At 41.5% G+C, this 19,862-nt stretch overlaps 1 protein-coding gene across 1 annotated transcript; it reads right to left on the bottom strand.

Moving 5' to 3' along the window:
- Window positions 1-5,065: 5,065 nt before the first annotated feature.
- On the bottom strand, window positions 5,066-8,486 carry emilin3a (elastin microfibril interfacer 3a; the record flags this gene model as incomplete). Its single annotated transcript, XM_080496274.1, has 4 exons — window positions 5,066-7,008; window positions 7,527-8,047; window positions 8,123-8,242; window positions 8,371-8,486. 4 exons carry the CDS (start codon window positions 8,484-8,486, stop codon window positions 5,066-5,068), a joined length of 2,700 nt encoding a protein of 899 aa, XP_080352400.1.
- Window positions 8,487-19,862: the final 11,376 nt, after the last annotated feature.

The following is a 19,862-nucleotide window of genomic DNA, read 5'->3' as shown; positions in this document are numbered from 1 at the left end:
TTACAATCCCATGGATTCGCAGCACTGTATCTGTGATTTAACAAAGACATTTATTATTGTATTTGACACGACAGAGAAGATGCCAAATACTTATAAATACCAAATACCAAACCTTAGTCATTTATAACTCAATAAAGCTACAAATAATGGTCCAACGGTGTTGTAATACTCATTATAGTGCAGTTCATACATTCTATGGAATTTCTATATGTATTTATAGACACAAACCTATTTCTTCAAATAATAGCTTAGCGTTTCTGGTGCCGTTAAAGTGTTAAAAAAAAAGAAAGTATATTTACAGTCTAGTGAATGGAGATGTACATAAAAGTATTTTCTTATTCTGAAATGCCAATGACCAGCTGTTGTAGTCCAAAGATAGTGATGCATGGTATTTTCATATTTACTTCAGAGGTCAAATATCAGTGGGTCCTCATAGGTACTGTATGTTCAGAAACTGAACAACTGGAGATTTACTCGTGAAAGAGGTTGACAGACCTCGCTGTGTACAGTTATCCCTTTCAGGGACACATAAGTATTGCCTCTGGAGACGAGGCATTAAGCACAGTTTAATAAAGTGACCTTGAGCGCTGAAATCAAACGTAATGCTGTGATGTAAAAGGGCGATAATCCTTTCTTGTCCTCGTGGAGTTCAAAGGGATATTATCATCTATGAACCATGAAAAACAGCTGGAAGTTTCAAGGAAATCGAATGACAGAGACTTTTGTCCTGTTGTTGATACAAAGTCATCACAAGTGTTTGTGTGAGTAGATGTTAGAAATGTATTTGCTGTTACCCTTCATGAAGAGATCCATACACATCTGTAAGATATTGTGAAGGCATGACTTTTTAGGCACATTGGGTTTTTTTTCTAGACAAGGAGTCAAATGCTCCCAGCCTTCCTCCGAGTTAGAAGTTGCAGTTGAAGGAGGAAGCCGTCTTTCAACCCGCTAAGAGACGGGATTACAAAGCTTCAGGCAACAGAATTCATCTGATAAGCAACCGCAAAATGATTAATTGGCACTGCTGGAAATTTTGGCTTGCCTGCCGTCTGTGAATAATCTGAATGCTGAGTGGTAAACATCTCTCACGCATCAAAACATTATTTATTTTTCTGTTTTTTTATGCAGCAACTGTCATTCTAATTAGTGAAATCTCCATTCAGGCCAAAGATGAGTTGGAAAAAGAAAAATATAAAAGAAGTGTCTGTGAAAATAAATGTCTAATTAGTTCGTATTGCGTTATTGCAGTTTGTATCCATTACATGATAACGATGTCAGCATGAGAAATCTTCCTCTGATAATTAATGGAACTGCAGCTTTTTCTTTTTTTTTTTTTTTTTACCAGTCATACAAGTTACCATGACCCTGCACTATTATAACTATTCATAGTGCACTTACTTAACTTTTTCTTAGCCAAGACAGGCTGATGGCTGGATAATGAAAAATAAAAACGATGTTTTTACCATCTGCTTCTCTAAACAGTTCAAATATTTGCTTATTTACTTGCACACTGCGTTTTGGCTGGTTTCGACTTCGATGCCCATTAAATGGCCCTTTGGAGACTTTTTTGTGTGTGTAATGCTTCTGTGTAATGTTGATGATTCATTTATTGTGTCCCCCCTTTTACCTGGTGGTGAGATAATGAAAAAAAAAAAAAGAATTTAATAAAAAAATAAGCCGTGACCATAACAATGTGGTCACAGCAGTTCTGACTCATAGCACTAACACTGATATTCTCTGAACTGTTTATTTCGGGCTGCAAACCTCTAAGAGACTTTAACTTTGATAAAAATGGGTGTAGAAGGACTGTGATGTGTAAAAAAAAATCTGCAAAAAAAACAAACCTACTTTGCTCAAAATCTCACTGACATCATTAGTCTACATACGTGAGAATTATAATACAGACCAAAGCATTGAGCTTTTTCCTGACTTTTTGGGGAAGCTGTGGCTCAGATGGTGGAGCAATTTCTCCTCCGTGTTCACATTTCAAAGTGTCATTAAGCAATACACTGAACCACAAATTACCTCCAGCCCATGCAAGAGGGACACGTTCATGAATCTGACACAACGTGCCACGTACTCCACGTATATTTTGTGTCTTGCATCGTCTTTGTTGGCAGGTTTGATGAATCCGCTGACACGTGATGCTGGTGTATGGGTTATTTTCAGGCATTAGAAATCACAAACCAGCATTAAAAAAAAGTTTTTTTTTAAAAGACAATTTTTAGTCAAATACTATGTAAATGACTTTAACTTTAATTGCATGTTTGAAAGAGACGAGGCGATCTTGAGCTGATGTTTCTGTGTCTGACCTTTATGCACCTGATGCTCCGAACATCGATGTCATGCACAATGTAAATTATTAAGTCCGCCGATCTATAGTTCACTGACCTTTTGGGCACTTCCTGCTCATAAAAGCTTCATGTTTATGGAAAGATCTTTGCGCCACAGGCAGGAATTCCTTTCCTCTACATTATCCGCATTCATCCTTCAGATGTGTTGATTGCTTTGAGGAGTCGGTCAAACTGCAGTCAAGTTACTTGTGTCTCAGTGAAGACTCAGTATTTCACCTTCTTGACTTGAGTAGCTATTGTATAAAACATTCATAGTATTTTACAAGCTTTTTTTTTATTTATTTTTTTATTATTGTTTAGCTTCTCTGTCCAGAGGACAATAGAGGCAATACAGCTTCACACGCTGCTGCTTCCTGGAAACTGTCAGCTCCCGGGGCTTATTACTAAGAAGCTCAGAGTCCTTGATTTAAGGCAACAGCCTCCTGAGCGTTGTCCTGTGTGCGCCAACTGTAATCAACACCGTCCATTCTTTGGCCATCACTTTAATGAGGACAAAAGCTCTCCTTTCACCTTAAGCTTCTGCCAAGGGTGTTACATAGGATGATTCACATTTACACCCACCGCTGCCGTCTGCTCGCCCCCAAATATCCTCCGTCCTCTGGCTTGGTGGAAGGGCAGCTTTTGCCTTTTGTGATTTGGGGGCACGCTCTTAGTTCGGTGACAGTCTGCGAGCTGTGCCGGGAGTGTAAACTCAACATCGGATCCATGAGTGAGCAGCAAAGAGAGTCAGAGGAGACAAATTCACCAGAGCCCCGGCTGCCCTTTCTGCCCAAGTGAGTTGGAAACAAACAAGATTAATGCGTTGTTGTCTGGGCTTGTGTGAAGTTTGAACTTAACGGAAGCATTGGAGGAATACAGAAAAGAAAGTGAGCAAGCCAAAACAATGATGAGAGAAGTTCTGTGGAGACTTGTACCAAAGAGGGAGCAGTGATTCACAGAATATCTACAATTTGACACCTTCATCTGTTTGATCATGTCTCGTGACATAATGTGAGTGTGTGACTCTCTCGGCCATTGATGATCAGCACTTGCGCCCGATGACCACAAGTTGGGTGAAGTTGTTTGGGAAGATGGACGTTGATTATTTTCAACCAAGCCATGTGAGAAGGGGTAGAGTTTTCCCGTGTTTGTGTGAAAAGGTTTCTCCCGGAAAAAAACAGTTCTTATTCTCACGCTTCGTGTATGTGGATGCATGAACACGCATCATTATCTTGGCCTGCGTTTGCATCTTGAAATTTCTGCATCGCTCACCTCCTCAAACCGACATAAATCTAGCGTCTATCTCATCTGTCCTTTTCCGGCCTGGCATTCCCCTCGTTATTATTCACCACATGTCTCGGGCTGAAACGTTTTCACACAGCAGTGGGCTCATCTCCCACATAGCTGTCATTTTAATGGTTGTTTGTCCGATACGGGAACAGGAGCTAACGGGGTGGGTTATTAGCAAGGTCACCTCCAGTCTAACTGTATTGTCCAGTGAGAGTCGAGCAAAACTGGGTTCAGTTTCGTAGACTTTCAGCCTACAGAGAGAAATTACATGTAGTGAAGTGCTCCACTGCTGTCTTTCTTTTTCTTGATCACATTGGCAGTGATTGAAAACAAATGGGTCTTCTTCCAGCAGCTCTCTGGACTTTTTTTCTTCTTTTTTTTTTATTGTAAGATTCAATTGGCACATTTTAGACCACTTCCATGTCTTTATAGTTGATAATTTCTAATGTTTCTCTACTCCCCTCTAGTGGTTGTGCTACTACCATGCATTTGTGAAGTACAAGAACTTTCTAAAACATTGATAGTGGTAAAAGTCGAGCTTAACCTTCATGTTCTGTATGAACCGAGAGATCTTAAAAGTATTTTACTTTTTCTCCTCACAGAATCTTGAAAAGGTGTTAAATTGTACTAACAAACCAATTAGAAATCAACTATGTTCTCAGCAACCTCTGGCCTTATTGCCATCAGTATCTGCCAACGTATTATTGTACATTACTTTGAGTGAGTGTACTGTTATTATGGTAATCATTTTATAATCAATATTCATGTTAAAATTGATGAGTACAAGTAATGCTGGTACAGTACACATACTTGAATGCAATAGTTTTCTTCTTTGGTTTATATTTACATATATTTATGCATTTTAAAGTTGTTTTCTGAAATGTTTGTTAAGCAAGAATCAACAGTTATAAAGAAACGTGTTCTTTGGACTTTGAAAACACCTTGAACAAACATCAGGATTAGATATTGTAACATTTATTCAGAAGTACAAGTAGAAAAAAACAAATTCTTAAAAGTTGGGGTTTTATATTTAAAAAAAACAAACATATTACATCAAAGATATTTGTAGTCTAGACATAAAAAGAAGTACAAAAAATGTAAACACTGATAAATGTCCAAATCCACTTTTCAGCGACAGTACAGTTACACAGGTGCAGTTGGTTATTTTTCCTTTTCTCATCACTCCCTTTAATTGTTAACCAGTTCACCAGTTCACCTTCATAATCTCCATTTTAAGCTTCTGAATGCTGTCAGAAATAGCTGCCTTTATTGTTGCTGTTGGATATTGTTAGTTAACAAAAGCCAACTTTATTTCAGTGCAGGTTCAACATGTTTGCAAATACAAATATCAAAATGTTTTAGTGGAACTCCATTGGGGCCTGCAGAATATTCCCTGTCTCTTCTATGGTCATGTTTATAATTGATGGTCCTAATAAACTGAGCTAATTCAAAGTGAAGGTGTCCCCGCGCCTTTCCTCTGTCTCTATCTCGAAACTCTGCTGCGTTGGCTCGACCTTGGAGCTGCAGTTTCTGAGTTCGCCTTTCAGCTCCGACAGCTGCTGAGCGTGGCTGGACAGAGTCCCGTTGACCTGCAGCAGGAGGCCATTCGATTGTCTCTCCAGCTCGTCTCTAATCCTTTCGAGGTCCTCTGCCAAGTAGTTCAGGCCTTTACACTGGTCCTCCACACTGGCGACACGGCCACCGACCTCAGTCACCTCTTTTTTCACTACCATGGCAGTGCTGCGACACCCCCGAACCTCCTCAGCCAGACGCCTCCTCATCTCCTGCAGCTCTGCCTTGAGTCGGGTCAGTCTGCGCTCACCTGCGCCGAGCATGGAAGCCTGATGTCCAACCAGCTGGACGACACCCTTTATTTGCTGGGCCAGTCGAGCCTCTCGCTCATGCCAGGAGCTATTGGCTTGTCCCACCTGGTGAACCACAGCCCCAAGTGAGTCCTGGAGGACCTTCACAGTTTTGTTGACTGAACGCACATTGAACTGGATGATTGTCAGCTCCCCTTGAATTGGAGACTCTTTCTTTGCTTGTTCCTGCTGGTGCTTGACGGTCATTTTCTTTACAATGTTCTGCAGTGTGTTGTTGAGACTATTTAAACGGCCTTGTTGCATGTCCAGAACCTTCTTCATATTCTGCTCCGCTGCCGGGTCGTCACTCGTTGCTGCAGAGTCTCCCTGGACGGCAGACTTTTGGGTGGAGGAGCAGGAAGAGGAGCAGAGAACCTCGAGGTTGCTGAGGTGCTTTTGCACTCGATCCACGTCCATCTCGAATCTCCCTCGGAGGGATTCAAGCTCTGTCTCCAGAGTAGGGACAGCTTGACCCTCCAGCAGGGCGGGGGCCGTGGCGTTACCCAGCTCTTCAAAAGCTGTTAGTAAACGGCCCTCCAGAGCCTTCAACTTGCCCTCCAGCCTGACCTCCATAGCCTGTCCTGTCTTAGCTCTGTCTGGGACGCCGTCACTCCTTCGACAGTCATGACTCTTACCCTGCCCAGTCACATTGAGCTTGGCTTCGATATAAGCCAGACGGCCCTCCAACATTCCCTCTATGTGGTCTTTGTGTCCATCCAGCTCCACCCTCAGGTGCCCCTGGGACTGGTTGAAGCCTGCCACTGATGTTTCCAGCTGCTGCACCCTTTCAACAAGCCCACCCATCCTACCACAGCAGCTTTCCACAGCCTTTACACCATCAATATCTGATTTAAAACTTCTCAGTTCCTCTCTCAAGTCTGTTGTGCTCTTATCCAGAGCGTCTTCTATCTGTTCCTGCTGCTCACTTTGTTCCCTCTGGCAACGACGCCGCTCGTCACCAGCTTTCTCTTCACACCTGCTCTCTGCGCCTTCAACGTCTTTCTCAAGCCTACCAAGAATCTCTTTCCTGATGTCGCTTAGTTTGGCATCAATGAGCTTCTCCACGTCTCCCTCCAGATTGCCTGTGGAGTCCGACACAATTTCTGCTCTGGAGATCTTCATCAGCGCACCATCGTGTCCCTTCACTGTGGCTTTGAGTTCCTGTAGCTCTGCGGTCTTAGCGTGCAGCTCTGTCCTGAGCTCCTCCACCCGCCCATTCAGTCCTGTGAGGTCTGGGAAGACATGTCTACCATCTAGACCTTCTTTCTCAGGGTCTCCCCCAGGAATTTCAACAAACCCTACAGTGGAGGGATTTGAAGCCAAAGCTGGAGCAGGAACAGGACCTGGGGCGGCGTTGAGCAGAGCTGACAGCATCCTGTTGGCATCTTCTCTTAGAGAAGCTCGCAAACTCGCCTCCAGCCCGTTCACAGTTTCTCTCAGGGTCTCAAGCCCTTGGCTTAGACGCCGCACATCCTCTTCTATTTGGTACATTCGCTCCTCTGTCTCACTGTCAAGAGCCGGGCCTGAGGAACGAGAGATGAGGTGTTACAGATAAGAAGAAATACACGTTAGGAAAAAAGCACTCTGTTGGGACTACAATTCAAATCTAATTCAAATAATATCATAAGCTAGTCTTCAGAGATAAAAATGTCTAACAACATTTACAACAGTCAAGTAAGCTTATCAACAGGAAGTGAGGAAACCAGAATCATGATGTGCTATACTTAATTAAAAAAAACAAAAACCCATACACACACTGTGGCATTTAGTCTGTGATTAGTTCAACATGAGAAGAAGAAGCCGGTTTAACCACTGTTGAATGGGAAATATGACGGAGACAGAAGCTGCTGGTAATTACAAGCTAACAGCAAACTGCCAAAGCTCTTAGAGCCGGACAGAGAGCAGACTGAACATAGCAGTGACTCGCCATAACCACACAGTCAACAAGAGTGGAGGTGATTCAGTGTTACACGTAACACCTTTATTTCCACTTCTCAGTGGGGATTAAGAGTTAATGTTAGAATTAGAAATGTCAACCCACCCATGATCTCTTCATGGGGCTGTTCACCACCAGTGGGAGGAGGAGGAGGGATTTCCTCTGGGAGAATCTCCTCAGGTCCTTGGATGTGCTCATGTTCATGTTCTTGGCCATCCTCTGTGTGATGCTGCTCTGGCATTGGCTCTGGCATTGGCTCTGGTTCAGATGGATAAGATTCGAAGGAGGGGTCTGGATAGGGGGAGGACATTGGAATCCCAAAGTGGCGCATGGGGTAAGAGTGAAAGCTGCCAGTGGGAGGTCCTTTAGCCTGACTCCATGGGTTGGCTTTCATATCTGTGTTAATAGGTGGGCCCTTGAACATGGGACCTTTGAACATGGGACCTTTGTAACTTGGTCCTTTCATTGGTGGACCCTTGAATGGAGGCATCATCCTCATAGGGTGTTGGTAAACTGGATGCCCCTTCATGCAGCTGTAACCAGAATACCCGGGACAACAACGCCATTCCAGCTCGGTGACAGTTTTATGTGCCACCTTGAACATCGGCTTGTACATCAGACGATACCTGAGGGAAGATGAAGTCATGAAGTGTTTTATATTGTCATTGATATATTATCTCAAAACTCTGCCGTTTACTCACAAAAGAGTGGGACATTTCTGACCCCAGGAACACTTGTTGTACTCTGCTTTTACGTACGGCGCTGCCCCGTCCTGCATGGTGAAAGACACTGTCTTCTCAACGACATATGCACAGTGGTTCCTTTCAGAATAGATGAAAAAAAAAGATGAGAGAAGAAAAGCGTGACAAGTAATTATTAATTATCATAGCTTGATAAAGCTGAATTCGAGAGAGAGAGAGAGAGAGAGAGAGAGAGAGAGAGAACTTACTTGTGTCGACTGGTGGGATTTCCTTGATCATGGTGTGGAGAAAGCCCAGCTTTATGTGGTTGAAACTCAACCGGTCTGTAGAACTTGGTTTCAACCAGTGACAGAAATAAAGTCATCACGGTAAAAGTACTCACAGCCTTGGCAAAATGCATCTTTGAATATCCTCCTGTTGAGTAAAAAGGTTAGATGAAAGAGTCTTCACCCCGAGGTCACAATTAAATTGCAGCAACAAAAAAAATATTCCTCCATCAAAGGTAAGCGCTGCTCTAAATATTCCACTCCAACTAGTTCTGTCAAAATATCTCAAACCACATTGACTCAAAAAAAATGTCTTGAGCGTGGCTGTGCTATAAAGCAGAATGTCACCTTGTTGAGTGTTGCCCCTTGGTGCTGGCTGTGGGTGTGGTGGACTCTGTTCAACTGACAACGGTCCACTGTGAGTTTGGGGGGGGACCACAGACGCCACTAATAGGGCCCCACTGACCCCATCTGCATATCTCCTCCCACTCGGCCTCCTCAAAGTAACACCAGAGTGACACCGGGGGGGAGAGAAATGAGCCGTCATCGTCACAGCTGGGGTTATTCCAATGATGCTCTCTAATGCTCATCCAGTATAAATCAAATTCGTATTTCACGTCCAGTCTGAGCTGTGCTGCTTTCCTATAGTGGCATCACGGCAAACCTGCAGGGAAACACAGCGTCACCTCCGGTAAGCACAACATCAGGCCCTGTCCCAAAACAGACAGTGTGGGATGGAGTTATTTATAGCATGGAGGAAACGCAACCTGTGCTAGGTAATCCACACTGAACGTGAAGACATGAAGGAGTTATTACATGGAGGACAACGTAGTGCTTAAAATAATAGCAATGATGGAGGAACAAAATCACCAGTCGGCCTTAAAGTCTGTCACACTTCGAGTTACACTATTTGAATGCTGTGAACTATGTAATAGTTCATTTTACTGTTTGTAAAACTGAAAAATGATTACATGATGGTAATCGTTGAACTATTGGACTAAATAATTCAAGCCCACGGAAGCAAATAGCAAACCAGAACGTTTTTCCTGAAGGTAGAGTAAAATCTAGAAAAAAAATGTCTCATACTGAAAGCCCTCCATTACCAATGTTAAATCCGGCCACCCATCGCATATACCCTTACACCTCATGCAGTCAAGGGCACGACTGTCCATATCATGAATAAGCAATTACTTTTCCCAAAAGGCCACACGAGAAACGAGTTGTGGGGAGATGGAGAGGGCCGAGGCATAAGCTGGCTTCATGTCATATCACGTTAGAAAGCAACGTGTTTCATGATGCTGATGAGTCACTGCTCTGCCTTGAGTGTCTCTGTGTGTTTTGTAAAGCAATGGCATTTTACATTTCAACTCATTGAACTCATTGAATAGATAACCTTCACCTTTGAGGTGGATAAATATAACGTTAGACCTTAAGATCTCTGTAAAAAGGATAGCCATCGTCTGCTTTTCTCTCTCAATCATGTCTCACTGACCTCCTGCAGGCTGACAGAATGACCATAAACAGGACATATAATAGCTAAGAACATGCAAAATGCCCATGGAAAGGGCCCCCGGTCCTAACAATTTGAAATCTCAACTCTTATTGCTCTGCGGAAACGACGCAAACCGCTCAAGCTGTTCCCTTTTTTAGGATGCAACTAATTATCTTCTAGTTTATTTGCACCCTGGGGTTCCTGAAAAGCGTTGATTTCATGGCTTCATTAGCACTTTATTAACTGCCAGGCAGCGTAAGTCCATCATATGACCTTGTCATTGATAATTAGAAAACCTGAAACTGTAATCATGCTCATTTAAAAAAAAAAAAAAAAAAGGAAATAGAACAATGTTTCCGCATTGATATTGTGTGAATTATTGATAGGAGATTATGTGCAGGCCAGGCTCGTGTAACTATGCCGATATTGTACGAAGGTTATGTGGCAACCCGGACGTCTGTGAAGTGAAATCTGTAAAACATCTTGGGCTCTTTAACTTCACACATGCTCTCCCCCCTCCAACCTAACAGCAAACCTCCAGGAACGGGAACAAACAAAAACAAATAGGCTGTGTTAGAGGCTGTGACAGTACACACCCATGCCCAAGTGCCTCGCCCCACAAGCCCACTCATTCATTCACAACACGAGTCTTTGTGCGTTTTTTTCCCGTTTTTTTTTATTAAGGTCACCGCCACAGCTGGGACACTCTGCTCTTAAACGCCACTTAGATGGAGCCACATTTCAGGAGCACGCAGTCATCAAAATTCATTTACTGTCACAAGTTTCCAACTTTTTGGAGAGTGAAATAATAAACCTACAGTCTGGAGGACAAACTAAACTTTTTTTTCTTTTTTCCTTCTACATATAAAAGTTATTGGGGGTCATATAAAAGTTTCAAATTTAAAATGAGCCTTTTGACCTTCAAAACGTTATACATTTAATGTTCTTACTCATCTGTCCCTCCTTTTCTTTTTCATTCAGGAATGCTAAGCAACATCGGAATAGGTATGTGATTCATTTACAAGATTAAAAAAATAAAAACTCTCGTTATCATGTGACTCACGAGGTCGACTGTGACCTTAAACATAAAGCAGTGAGGAGTCATTTAAGTGGGGGGAAAAAAGAGAGAGGTTTTCTTTTTCATTAAAAGAAGATTGGTTTTAATGAAATAACATTGAAAAGAGTGAAAAAGATTGGGAGCCAACAGCTTTTGATTCTCTTCTGCTTCATTGAGTGACCTTTCAGAGGGAATCCCGGTGAGGATTGAGCTATCCATCCATCTATCACCTATCACTGAGCGAGTCACAGTGATAAGATTCCTCTTTCATTGTGGATAATCGTTTTAAATGTTCAGAAGAAGCCATTCGGGTGGGGGGGGGGGGGGGGGAGATTTGCATGTTCCCTCTGTGTCCGTCTCTCGTCTGGCTTCCTCCACGATCCCACAATGACTTTACTTTACTCGAATACCCGGATTCACCCTCACACTTAATGTAGCTCTCACCACAGGGAGACCCCTCCGGTCCGGTCGTCTTGCTGAAGGACACTCGGACAGAGTGAGAGGGTGATCAAACTGCCAACCTTGGCATGTGACGAGTGCCTGCTCTGCCGACTGAGCCACATCCACCTCGACTCTGCTCTGACTGTGAGTGATCGTCCCGGACGTTAACCCCTCACTGCACTCTTCACTGTGTGTCAGCAGCAATTGCCTGCAGCCCCATTTCAGCTCAATCACGAATTATCAACAACCCGTTAAGATAGAAATTCGAATTTGTTGGTCAATTAGTAGTCGAAATAGTAAGTATAAACAGTAAAAAAAAAAACTCCTGTGGGTGATGCTTCTGTTTACCGTTCACGCGTGACCCTGAATATTTTGAAACATCTTTCCACAATAGGTGGAAGGTGATGTTTCTGGAATGAGTTTCAGTTCCAAATTAACACTGTCCTCTATTTTATCTGGTCCAATGTCAGCCATGTAATTACAATTTCTCTCCGTCACTGACACCATGTTCTCCGGGCACTGTGTTTTCTTCGCCTTCCATATTCTGGCATCTTTTTATTTTGTGACACATTAATATTTGTTCAGTTATCAGTTAAGGATTTAATGCAGTTGTTTCTAATCCGTGCCATATGAAATCTATGGAAGGAAGAAGAATGAATCAACACTAAACCCAGGCCCGATTCTTATTCTGAATATGCAGGAAGTAAATCTTTAACGCCTGATAAATGACTGCCCAAAAACTATTCGAAGAAGTATTAGTACTTTGTTACCTCACACTAACAGATACAATTAAATTGCAGTTAAGAATCAATCCGTGTCAATTTTACACCTTTACGTTTGAAAAACGGTCAACACTGAGCTCATTATTTAGCTCTTCATTGGCCTGTTTTAGAGGCAGGTCCATTTCCTGAGTCCCTGTTTCTCGCAGCTCCTCCCTCTTTCACCTGGAAACACCCAGGTCGATGAGAATACACAACATTATGTGTATGTTGGCTACATATCATCCCTCGGCCCCCTTTTCCCCCTCTCTCGATTTGTAAACAAGCTCTCATTGTACCGCGTGAAACATGTTGCAGGGCCACGCGTTATGCGGCTCCGGTCCCGTGGAACAAGCGCGGCTTTATTCTGGCGGCTCCACCCTGAGTTTCCCTTCAATGGCGTCATACAGTCAGACCTGTTTTATCCTCCACTCACCTGCCCGTCACGACGCTTACGTCGGACTGGTGGTTTGTTGGTGGACTTCTCCGGCGGTGTGGGGTCGAGGCCCAGCCCAGCCCATGTGCCGGTGGAAAAGTGAACAACCCTGTGTGTGTGTGTGTGTGTGTGTGTGTGTGTGTGTGTGTGTGTGTGTGTGTGTGTGTGTGTGTGTGTGTGTGTGTGTGTGTGTGTGTGTGTGTGTGTGTGTGTGTGTGTGTGTGTGTGTGTGTGTGTGTGTGAGTCTGAGCAACATATGGCGGGCTTCATTGTTGTTTATCTCCACTTTGTTTCCGTTTAGTTTTGACACCAGCTCTCCACATTCTGAGCCAGCCTGCAAATCTCTTTATGTGTGTCTTCAGTTTTTCAGTCAAGTCGTTCCGTTACTGCACTTTGGCAGCACTTCATCAACAGCAGTGGCTCTTTAAGTATTTGCACATCATTTCAACATTGATTTGGATCCTGATCAAACGAACAGCAAAGTTGTATTGGGGGGTTTTTTTTTTTCCCCTCCGTTTTTTTTTTAATACTTGAGACAACCAATCCGATAATGTGAGCTTTATAAAAAAAAAAAAAAATCCAACTGTGAACATCTGACCCAAATCTCTGAGTGCTGCATGCTAATTTATCAATGGCTCTAACCTGACAGGCTGAAATGATGGTGCAGAGAGCTTTTATTTATCTGGGTTACTGCTAGTTTAGGAGCCAATGCGAGCCGAGAAATGGCTTTAATAGTTGACTGTAATTTGCAGCATTGTTTGTTTTTGACTGACCTATATCCGTCCCTGTGTGTTCACAGGCATGTAAAAGAACAAACAGCACCTCACGAGTTCTGAAACTTGTTTCCTGTGCCGGTAAACTCACAGTTATGTGCGCTTTAAAAGTTCTGCATGTTACTCCAGGGTTTTGAGCACACATATACTGTATATTGCTTCTTCTTCTTTCTATTTTTTTTTTTTTTTGCATTTGTGAAGATATATTCTGGAGTGCGCACAAGGAATGCATAACTAGATAAGAAAAATGGTAGTTTGAACAGGCTCAATTCAAAAAATGCCAATTAAGAGCCTATAATGGTCAATAATGGCAAAATGATTAGCTCTTTACAGGCTCTTTATTAGTTCTTTATAGGTGTTTTGTAGACTCCTAATAAGCATTTCATTGTCACTTTATAGGTCCTTTACATGTGGTTTATAGACACTTTATAAACATTTCTATAGGCAATTTAAAATGACTTTTTAGGAATATTGTTGGCGTTTTATAGTCATTTTATAGGATGTCAATAGGCATTTCATTGACATTTTATAGGTGCTTTGTAAACACTTTATAGGGTGTTTAAAGACCCTTTATTCACTCCTTAAAGGGAATTTATCAGCCATTTATAAATACTTTAACGACTCTTTGTAAATGCCTTTTAGCCTTTTAATAGGCATTTTATAGTTCCTCTTTATGATGTTCATAGACTATGCACTTTATAGACCATTTATAAGCACTTCATGTGTTTATATATAAGCTATTTATGGGCTCTTTGTAGATTCTATATTGAGACACATTAGAAGTTCCTTATATGCTTTCATACAAACTCTTTATAGGCACTTTATACATTCTTTATGAATTCTTCATAGGAGTTTTATAGACACTATATAGCCAGTTAATAGACTCATTATTTGTTCTTTTTTTGGTTCATTAAAGACTAAAAAGAACATTGTAACCTCTTTACAATCAGCCTCCAGGCACTTTTTTTGGTTCATTATCGGGGCCATGGCACACGTCACACATCAGCCGTTTGTTGTTGCCAGACTGATGCTGGTGTGTAAACATTTTAGATAAACAAACATTCTCACACACATTATGATATAGATACTTATGGGAATTCCTCTGCCCTAAGTTGGTGTTTCTGGATTGTTGTTTTTTTCCCCCCTCGGTCCTTCCTGCTGCTTATTTTGCTCGTCATAGACAGTCCTACATCCTTTATTTCTGTTGGGGAGTGTGGCAGTTTTAAGTTTTGCAATTCATGACAGGCAGCAAAAACTACTGATTAGATGTTTTATTGCAAGAAAAAGAATACATGAATGGAAACGAATAAGTACTTTCTTAATAGTAGTTTAATTATATACCCAAAAATCTGGTCCAACTTTATGAAAGACGCTCACTAACAGAAGAACATTTAAACACACAAAAAAGTAAAGATATTATAAGATTTTATTCACCGCACTGTATTTCATTCAAAGCTGAACAGGTCACTCCCCGAGTCACTGGTGTTTAACTATTCTGGGCTTAATCTGTATTTACTTGTCTTTACTTGTATTTTTAATGAGACGAGGCCAATACAATATAGTGAACATGAACAGTTCACAGCTGTTGCAATTGATCCTAAATTGGGAAAGTAATTTTAAAGCTTTAATTTTAAATTTACAGACCCAATCTTGAGTTGATAAAGAACTTCTCTCTATTAAATACATCTCACAGCTCAATCCAATTGTTTCCTTTGATTATGTTTGAGGTCTATGTCTTTATGTACATGTAGAACACATCTTTATATATATATATTTTTTTTGCTGTTTTATGAATTACATCATAATAATCCTGGTGTTCTTATTATCTGATGGATGGATGTTAAATGTTGAAAAACAGACCAACAAACAAACTAAAAAAAACAAAACAAAAAACACTGCGCTCAGTCTCTGCTTTATTTATTCATGATGAATTGGAAACAAAAATCAAACGGCTTCTTTTTCCTCTCTATATGTTCCAAATTTGAGCATGATGCAAATGCATGTAACACAAAAGATACCAGAGATGAGTGATTTAATTTGGGCAATAGTCTTACATGTTCCTGAGCAAAAAACCAACAGAACACACATCAGAACAGCAGCAGGCCTGGAGTGTGAGACGTGCTCACAGAACGATAGCGCCCCCTTGTGTCCACTGCACCTTACAACACGTCACCAGAGCTGCTTTGTCTCACCACACCTGTCAGCAATAAAACAGGCAGCAAGTAAAGAAGCACTAATAGTGTTCTGTAGCAGCTGCTTCACGGTCCCATATGTGGAATAGACGTTCCTGTTTTCCTCTGATGAATCGCAGAAATAATCTATGAAAATCGGATAATTGGTTAAACATTAAAACAAAAGCCAGCTGCTGAGTGCAGCCGTGGAACGTGGACTATTAATATTTGAGGCTCTTTCATGTTCTCTCCTGAGGAATCTGTTAATTCACGCCCCTTCCTTTCATCTCCGAGAGCCTCTAAACCAGGCCAAACGTGTCCCGGCTTAAAGTTTAGGACAGGGCCCCTGTGCTGCAGCATCACTTTCCTCACAAGCATTTTGCGGAAACTGGCTCCCTCAACCCTCGCAAAGCAAACTTACTCCAGTCAGCTGGGTCAGCCTGCGGTGTATCTTGGGTAATTCACACTGCATCTGTGTGAGGGCGGCAGTTGCTCGTGCAACATTGGGCAAATCAGTGTGGATAAACTCACAGCGTAGATTATGTTGTTGTCGTTGAATGTGCAATCATTTCAAATAATCATCAACGTTATGACGCAATGTCAAAAACAACAGGGGGGGGGGGGGCTCCGCCGTACATCCTTTCTTGGTATCTTTTGGTTCCAGTGAACCCGGGGAGAGTCGGTGTTAAATCAGGACACGCGGAGCATCGCATCGTTTAGCGCAAACTGCCTCACTGTTGTTGCCGTCAGCAACTGCTTTATTACAAACACAACACTTCACAGTTTCTCCCCTGAGAGTCTCACCTTCACCTCGTCTGCTAACCGCCGACTCTCCCGGAGCAGTAATTAAATCCTGCACTGTCCAAAAAAGGCTTTGACAAGTTATAAAAACAGAAAAAAAAGGTTTTATCTAAAACTTGAAGAAATACAATTACTGCTGTTGTTTGTTTCTGAACGCAACTGCTTTGTTTACACTTTGGGTTTTTTTTACACTCCACCACTCACTGGCCTTGTGAACTAACCACTGTGTTGACCAGCTTATGTCTAGTACTAAAATCATAGCGCCAATGATTTTAAAAAAAAAATTATTTTATTGTGTAACATTTGACTTTTTTTTTTTTCCAAACAGGTCAACACAAGTGATTTGCTGCATTTGCTAAATCTACCAACACATCCTTTTCGTGGCATCACTTTAACACTTTTTACATCTGCAGACAAGAATTTTAACTTGTTTTTTTTTTCTTTTCTTTTTGCTGTATTATAACAGTATATTGTCTTTGTGGAGCAGTTCCGAACAGTTTCAGGCTCTTTTTTTTTTTTTTTTAATAATCTTCTAGATCTGATGGCGGAGATCAAGATGTTTCTCGACGTTCAGATCAGATTTACCCTTCACTTCCCCCAGTTTTAGCTGGTTCCAGTTGTCCAGTACCCCTGACCCCTACTGTGACTCCACAGGCATGAATCGATAATAAATCTCAGAATGTCTCATCGCTGCTATCTATTTCTTATATATATAGTATCATTGCATGTATAAATCTTATGCCACCCACCCTACCAGTTAGTTTACACATCAGCCTGACCTACAACTTTACCAACTGCTGCCCCCTGATTGCTGCTGGGCGACAGTACTGCAGTACTGACCACTTCACCACTGTGCTGCTCTTCTCTCAGGAAGCTTGTAAGTATCATTATAGTTCTTCATACATGTTATATACCAGTTTTGTGCTGTACAACTATACAATACAAGTATTTTAGAGGTGATTCAGCTGTTTAATACCGATAAGTCGTGAATAAATAATTTGTTTATATACAGACTTTATGTATGTTTCTACTGTATACATGAAGCATAACCTTTATTTATTTTGAGCAATCTTGTTGTTTCTAATCTTTCATCAACATTGCACAGCAGAGAGAGTGAAAGAGAGAGAGAAAGCGCGCGAGAGAGAGAGAGAACCCCCTATCTGGTGTACTCATTTTAGTTTGATAACACAGCAGAGTCATATTTTTGTTTTTCGCCACTCGTTTGCTGATTCCAGCCAAATTGTTGTAAAACCAGAGCAGCCAGATATAAAAGATATAAAATATTTATAAATATATGGATAAGATCCAGTACATTTATTACAGCGCACGCTCTTTAGGGACAAGTAACTTCCAGCATCTCCAGTAAGGCTCATAGCGGTGAATGAATAAACACACCATCTTTGTTTTATGTATTCTTGCTTCAAGTCCACGTATGTAGCAGTGTGTGACTGACGTTTGCTTAATGGTCTTTAAAAAGAAAGCAGTGATAATGAATTCAAGTGCAAGAAATTACAAAATGTCCGTGTACTTCTACTGGAAAGTTGAAGAAAGTTTATTCCTCCTCTAACCTTATAAAAAATGAAAAACCTGACTGTGTTAGCCTCGGCTTCAAATGGCGTATGGGGGGTGGGAACTGCTTCTGTCCATGTACATGAAGAACAAACCCCGCTTCTTCTTTTACTTCCATTATCTGTGAGTCTGTATCTGATCTCTTATTTCCAACAATGTTTTCTCTCATTAGGGAACATCAATCTGACCATAAAGCCCTTTTTTATTTCAGCATTTCTCATTTCCATCTCAGCAATGTACTTCAAGGCAAAGAGAAATGGAGGAAGAGAAAACATCATGTTTTTTTTTTTTTACATTTTTCATTCTGAAATCTGTAGCAACATAAAAGCTGCATCGAGGAAATGAAAGAGTGTTTCACATAATTACATTTATATGAGGTATAGACTTGCGCTGTCACCTCATAACCTCAATCTGATTGCTGAAAACTACATTTTATGCATGCATGATTATCAAAGTGACTTTATTGGACTATATATTATATGAAGATGCTTTTTTTTTTATATTTTAAAGTCACTCGCTTTTTGTTTTTAATGTTGTTGTGAATTTTATGATGATGATTTTTGTGAATTACCTTTCACATCTGCTCCTCAATTAATTTCAACTCCTCCCTTCAGGCTGTTGTTAGAGAGGAGCTCCAACAAGGACAATCAACATTATTAACAAGGCGTCACGAAATGTCACCGTTTTATATGCTTGCATAATGATGTTCTGTGTCTTTTTATTGTGTTTTTATGCTTGATGATAATGATAATTTCTTTTTACCGCTCCTGCAGTGCATTTTTCTTCACTCTTGATTTTGATGTTGTCCTCACAGACTGTGCTACATCCTCTGACCTGGAAAAGAATCGGTCTGAGGATCAATGTATTGTGCTATTTATAAGAACGCCTTTGTCCCAAGTGCTGTCAAGGCAACCGATGAAAGTATGGTTGTGAATAGGGTTTTTGGCACTGCAGACTGGTGTAATGTACGATTATATTTACTGTAACAGGTTGTGTTATTAGTCCGTTTGATTGTTCTCAGTGGTGCTTCTCACGCACGTTTAATTAAAGATTATTTTGTGTTTGGGGATTATAGTGGTTTTCCCAGTTAAACTCGGCTATTAACCTTTGCACGAGATGAGTAGATCAGAAGCAGTCTCAAAATGTTCATTTAAATAGAGGCCAGTGAAATAGGCCATGTGCATTAAAGAGGGGGTGAGTGATTAAAATGCATCAATAGGAATCAACCTGCCCCATTTTGTTTGTTTTGGGGTTTTTTTTCCCCCTTTTCTCCGCCATTCTTTATGCACTCCTGAACTACATTTATTTTTTTCTTCGTTTCATGCGGAAAACAAATTGGATGAACAATTTAAGTGGAAAAGAACAGGATGTCATTTTATGGATTGGCTTATTGGTATGTCCAGAGCTTCTGTCTAATGAATATAGGATGTCATAGGTCATCTCATCCGCCAGCCCTTGTTAGTCCAGCTGATGAGCAAAGTGAGTGTAAAGGGCAGATGGGAGCAGGACAGTGCTTCTCTGCACAAACCCCACATAGAGGAGTCCGTCACAAGGGAGGGCACAGAGCTCCCTTTCTTTAAATAAGAAGCAGAGGGGGAAATCCTCACGGTGGATGCTGCAGTGAAGAGAAGCCTTTTCATCCGGCTGTTTCTTTTTCCTTTTCTTTTCTTTTTCTTTTTCTTTTTTCTCCCAGAGTCTTCTCCACTGGCTGCGTTAATTACAGGGCCCGGGGCTGCACTTTGAGCTCACTGCGCTCATGCATGCTCTTGAGAAAAAGACGCGCGTCTGATTCTCACGACATAAAAAACACACACACACAAACACACACACACGAATGTAGCTGCGCGCTACGCGCTGTTTCCGCGTCGCGCCGCGCCGCGCGGGCGCGTCATGCACGAGCCAGCAAAACCGGTCAGTCAGCTGCTCGGAGACATTCCTATCTGTCTCCAACTACCTCAGACGCACAACACCGGATA

The sequence above is a fragment of the Blennius ocellaris genome (genome assembly GCF_963422515.1).
Source record: "Blennius ocellaris genome assembly, chromosome: 5".
Taxonomy (NCBI): Eukaryota; Metazoa; Chordata; class Actinopteri; order Blenniiformes; family Blenniidae; genus Blennius; species Blennius ocellaris.
This window is presented reverse-complemented; position numbering and strand designations above follow the sequence as displayed.